At 30.8% G+C, this 6,209-nt stretch overlaps 1 protein-coding gene across 1 annotated transcript; it reads left to right on the top strand.

Annotated features, from left to right (window-relative positions):
* The first annotated feature begins 100 nt into the window (after positions 1–100).
* LOC126816562 (uncharacterized) lies at positions 101–5,436 on the top strand. The gene has a single exon (XM_050543229.2). The coding sequence runs from the start codon at positions 550–552 to the stop codon at positions 1,873–1,875; it is 1,326 nt and encodes a 441-aa protein (XP_050399186.1). The 5' UTR covers positions 101–549; the 3' UTR covers positions 1,876–5,436.
* The last annotated feature ends 773 nt before the right edge of the window (positions 5,437–6,209 follow it).

Here is a 6,209-nt window from a genome sequence, read left to right as displayed (position 1 = left end):
AAGCAGCACCTTACAGAAACGATTCGATGATGTTTTTTCCTCTTCTTTTTTTCATATTTAATAATTTACGAAACAATGGCTTCAGTGGTTGCCCTGGAGTTTTAGAAAGATGCAGGTGGTTGCTTGACCAGACTGAACTAAAATCTGTTAATGAAATGGAAACATAAAAATGTTCTCGTATCAGTTAATACATAACATACCCAATAGTGTATGTGCGGCTGTGACAGACTTGTGCTTATATTCACACTTGACCTACTTCTACTTTTTTTTGTAATAATACATACGATGTTGTCAATTTCAACAATGTTTCCAAAAATGTAAACAAAAACACGTGACTTTTGTCCCACTTTTGATTTTGACAGATAGAGCTAATGGAAAAGTCGAGTCTGTGCAAAGACTTTGTGCTTGTGAACATATATTAACTGTTTTATGAACAAAGGTTGATTGTTTTAATGGGATATTATTGTGTGATGTCAGATCTTACGTTTGAGATGTTTTTGACAGGTAGAAAACTTGCTAGTAGTTGGAGCCAAATCAGTGAAATTTGTCATGTCTTGTATCAAACCAACAATTGGAGAAAATGTCAAAATTGAAGACAATGGTGAAACTATTAACCTAAATATTAATTCAGATAAAGCTGAGGTGGTGTATTTGAATTCTGATGGTGAAGGAAATGGAAAAAATATTGATGCTGATCGATTGAAAACTGAGAATTTATTGAACATTGATGATTTTCAATCGTCTTTGTCAATCGTAAATGATACTATCTGTTCAGAGGACTGGTCTGAAGCTGTGTGTGGATGGAAATCACTACCACCTTATCCAAAATATGTTACAGGGCTAAGAAAGCGTAAGACCGTAGATCAAGAATCTAATGGAGTTGTAAAATGTGTTAATGATGATGACAGTGATCACCATTTAAAACCATGGCGTGCCTCAGTCGAGCCTACTACTTTTAGATATGTTCCTAATAATGGCAAATACAGGTTGGATAAGTTTTCCCAAGTTGGTAGAGACTGGTACACTATTAGAAAAATTAAACCAGAAAAAGTACCAGTCAAAGAACCAGAACCAAAGCAAACCAGAGAAAGTCGTAGCCAAAAGAGAATTTCGAGAAAAAAACCTGAAGTTAGATCAAGAAGTACTAATTCTGATGGTGCTCTTGTAAGGCCTTCTCTCAAATGTACTTTGAATGTTGAGCCGGACAATATAAGACCACTGCTTTCAAAATCTGCAACTGATCTGTTCATGGAAAGCCTTGACTCTAAGCTGAATCAGTTAGAGTATTCTGTTAAAAAGAATATGAAAAATCCTAAACAAAACATTTTTGAAAGCCCATCAGGATCTGAAAATGGTAAAAATAAGAAAGGCAACTCTGTTACATTTAGTGCTGATCTTCATAAAGAGACAAGTTCTATAGCATCTAATACTGTGTCTAATAATCTTCGACCACTGGAAAAAGTAACTCCAAAGCAAAGAATCAAAATAGGTATTGGCAAGAGTGAATCTAAATCCAAAGCCAATGGTTCTACTACAACGACATATATAAACAATCATACCTCCATTGCATTTGAAGGAATCGATTCAGAGCAATTACAAAAGTTTGACAATACTGAAAAGTTTGATTCATATCTTTTGGGCAAAGGGAAACACATTATAACAACTGGAAAACCCTCTGCTTCTTCTGTCAAAAAGAAAAGTGCAATTCTCAAATACACTACAACCGGTTCTCATCGGAAGTCACTTGACAAATTATGGAATCCTTCAAACTTAGATGGTAATGCACTGGAATCAGACAATATAGCTGAACTACCTGAAGTTTCTGGTAAAAGAATTCCTGTAACTTTCACATCTCAACGTCTTCTTAAACAATAATAATTCTAGCATGATATATACATGTAAGCTCATTTGCATTATTGCTCTTTCCCCATAGTCAAAACACATACATAAATGTATATTGCTCAAGAATTTCTGAACATTGCCATATATTTCTAACGAGGACCATACAATATAAAAACATTTATATTTTCATAAAATTTCGTCATTTCTTATAAAATTATCATAAAATGAGACGAAAAATAATAAATTTCTATACCGTACAAATACATCCGCTACTCTTTCATTTTCTGTTTGACAGTGTTCAGTCAATGTTATGTGGGTATATGAACATAGGAGAAGATGACTGCGACCAATAATACCACCAGTGCTACTGGTGGGGTGTTCTTATCGGTATCGAAAAATATCATAAAAGTCATAAAATTACACTAGAAGCTTTCATAAAAATATAAATTTTTGACAAAAATCTGTGTACGGTTCCCTGTTTTAAGTAAGGCCTATAATAAAAACAAAATTTATGAATATTTTTGGTGGGGTTTTATTTCAAAATGACTCATATGTATATTATTTACCATGTCTGAAAATTTCATATCAAATATTGTGCTTTTTGGAAATTACTGTTACTTACATGTATACTTGATAACATATAACTGCTGTAGATAAGAACATGGTTTCCACTTAAACAGCATGGAATTTTTTGACTTATAACCAAGGTCACATGTAAACTGAAAGTTATATATCTTAGAAAAAGTGTCACAGAATTTCAGATTATTGTATACATGTATAGGACATGAATACATATTTTTTATAGTCTTTCGTTCCAAATTAACCAGTTTTCACTAAAATAAATCTGGGATAGCTCCTTTACATGTACAAAGTATATCAAAATATTTGACATGATGTTTAATTGTGTTATAATAATCATGCCAATTTCTTTAAACATTTGTATGGTTAAATGTTTTAAGAATTATATATTAAATATATGTATGTGTAATAAGTGAGATTTCTGGTACACTTGCTCTCATTCCCTTGTTGAAAGTGATAATGCCTCTTTAGTAGATGTTGACACCAAAAATGTTAGATATTCAGCCCAAAATACAGGTTCGAAGTTTGTGACATATGATTAAAAGATTTAATAAAATGTGTGTATTACTTGTACATGTGTATGTAATCTGACAATAAACTGACATGTAAGTACATGTACTTAAACCATGTTTTATTTGGAGCAACAGAAAAAGTGGAGTATAAAAGAGTGTTAATATAAAAATATGGTTGATTGTTGTCTGAAAAGAAAGGTCATATTTCTAATTACATACATTCCAGTCAGCTGTTTGTTTAACAATAAGTATTCAGTATTAAGATTTTATGTCAATAAAGTTATTGTAATCTTTAAGAGTATAAACAAACATTATGCCAAACAGTATTCATTATTATCTTAATTTAGATTTATTATATTCTAGCTTCCTAAATAATTATAATATTAAGAATAGTGTGTATATAATATCATACAATATATAAACAGGTCAAAATATATACTAGAATATAAATATACATGTGTAACAGAACAAGTCAAAATACATGCTGGAATATAAATACATGTATATTACCTAACATTCTATTTAATTTATGTGCATTTTTATGATCAGTAGGGTTCTGAATTTGATTTGATATTTACTGTGTTTTACATCAGTTTGGTATGAAAAAAATGTAATTTTAGGATTGTCTATTTCATTTGGGAAGAAAAAAGAATCAATTGTCAGTTTCCTCATTGGAACAATTATAAAAAACAAAATAATATTGAAGAGCATACACTGGACTAAAAGGCAGAACTATTTTTAGATATAATACAGATAATCCCTGACTGTTATGAGATTAACATTATTATAAGTCAATTACTCTGATAATGTAATGTACATATAGACCCAATCAATATTCTGTGACATAAATCATATGGAAAATTGGTATAAAGGGTACTACTGCTGTGATCTAATTGCACATACTGTTTATGCTCTCAGTATTAACAGCCTGGGATGTACCAATATATTTAATTACATTGAAGGCACAACAACGAAGTCTTATTAAAATGAATATTGGTCCAATAATTATTCAAATCAATTAATCCTAAACAAGAGTTAAATGTTGGCTAACTAAAATTCTCATTTGATTTTAATGCTGCCATCTTCCTTTTCTGGAATACTGTTAGGCACACCTGAAGATATTTGATTTCTATCCACAAACATAGAGCTCTAGATACATGTAGCATCTACCATAATCTTTGTTTTAATGGTTTACATTACTTATGTATTTAAAGAAACCTTTTGGGTTTGTAATTTTGTTACATTTAAATAAGAAAAAGGATCATTGTCACTGAGGTTTTATAAGGATATTGTGACATAAAAAAAGAAAAATATTATAAAAAAATAGCAGTTGAATATGCTCCAATATGTTTAATCAAAGTTTATTATTAACTACATGTATAATGGTATTTAACAAAGCATTAATTATATTTTAATTATTTATATACAGATTCAGTCTACTGCATCTATATTTACATAAACATTTTAGCATAATGCAATTTTTGTATAGTATATTTATATTATATCTAAGTACATGTATGTCTGTTTGTGGTATTAAATATGCTTCCATATTATATAATAAAGTTTATAACACCTTGGCTAATGTATCCTGACTCAATTTTCCAGTTGACAATCACTAATTGATAAATATAAGTACATGTATGTCTGTTTGTGGTATTAAATATGCTTCCATATTGTATAATAAAATCTATAACACCTTGGCTAACATGCTAATACATGCATCCTGACTCAGTTTTCCAGTTGACAATCACTAATATGTGATGATAAATATAGACGCATGTTATCCATAAAAAATGTTATTGTAATTACATATATCCGGAGCTAAATCTGCCTATTGCAGGTCTTTAGGCCTGAAATGTTATCTAAATTATTAATTAGACATAAATTAACTTATCCAGACCATAATCAACTCTTGATGTCATCGCTAGCCTGCGATGTTTATTGGATTAGGTTCCGATTTGCTGCTCGACTTCCATTCATGATTTAATCATGAAATGGATAATCGAGACTATGTTTGTTATCATACCGACTTTAGTAATGATGATCGAGGCTAGGCCAAAAATTCAATCACTAAAATCTTGGTTCAGAGTGGATCAATTTGACTGAAATTTTCAGCAAATTCCCTTTACATTATCTAGTTTTTAACTATTATAGTAAGAACTGACAGCTCTTTATCTAATCTCCCATAATGTATCTTTAAGTTCTGTAACATTGTATTTTGCCAGAGTCCTAGACTGAAGGAAGTACATGTAGTAGAAGCTTCTTCTGAAAACTGATACTTCCCCTTTTTGTGGTCTCCAAATGGTATGTTTTGTTTCAATTTATGTAATATTGTGCCAATTATTATGTTTGTCGTTTTTTATATGTGTTATATCTGTTGTTAAAAAAATGTTTGTTTGTTTTTTTGGGGGGTGGGGTGGGGCATTTTAAATAATGATGATTTTCCAACTTATTAATTAAACATGAATGTGTTTCATGAAATAAAACTGATATATTGTTTTGAGGTTTGTGTGTTGTTATTTTATAAACATTCAGATGCATGAGGCCATTATTCTGCAAAAGTAATTAATTACCATTTTCATTACATTCATTACAATCAAATTCTAATTTTAGCGATATGTATTCAATTGTACTTTTAATCACTGTAGCTACTAGAAGGGTAATTATATAAATTCAATAACAGAATCGATCAGTATGATAATGATTTGTATTTCGGTCATGGAGATCAATTTTGGAAGTCTATATAACTACAATTGGACTTTTTGGCAATAAAAAAAAAGACAAAAGAGGATAATCATGCATCCTCGGTTTCCCAGTGTACTCATTCCGTTCTACTCCACTATACCCTGGGTTAATCTAAGGGGGAGACACGTTTTCAAGTTATCCGCCCTTGATGATTGTGCTATTTTTATCGACCAATCCCATAAATTGTTATTTGAAAAGGAAGTTGGCAAAGGGAAGTAACTCTTATCGGGCAATGTTAGGAGTTGGCTTATTATAAATGCGTAATTATTAACAACTAATTATATACTGAGCGCCATGGAAAACGCATCACTTAGTTTTTAGTATAACAAAATGATCCTGTAAACATATCTTATTTATTTTGCTTCTTATTGTGAACAATATTCAAATAGGAACACATCAATAACAACACATTTGTACACTTATGGATGTTTAATCTGTAATCAAGGGTACAAAGTCAGAGGGGTCAAAACCAAAAGTACGACACAGATGTCAGTAGCGCGTGTGTCCTCCACGGGCCATCATCACGGTAGG

Source organism: Patella vulgata, chromosome 3 (genome assembly GCF_932274485.2).
Source record: "Patella vulgata chromosome 3, xgPatVulg1.2, whole genome shotgun sequence".
NCBI classification, from domain to species: Eukaryota; Metazoa; Mollusca; class Gastropoda; family Patellidae; genus Patella; species Patella vulgata.
Note: the sequence above shows the minus strand (reverse complement) of the source record. Positions and strands in the feature narration are given on the sequence as shown.

Bases quoted from the DNA above. Each gene is read 5' to 3' on its own strand.
- LOC126816562 (XM_050543229.2), top strand. From the start codon at position 550: ATGTCTTGTATCAAACCAACAATTGGAGAAAATGTCAAAATTGAAGAC.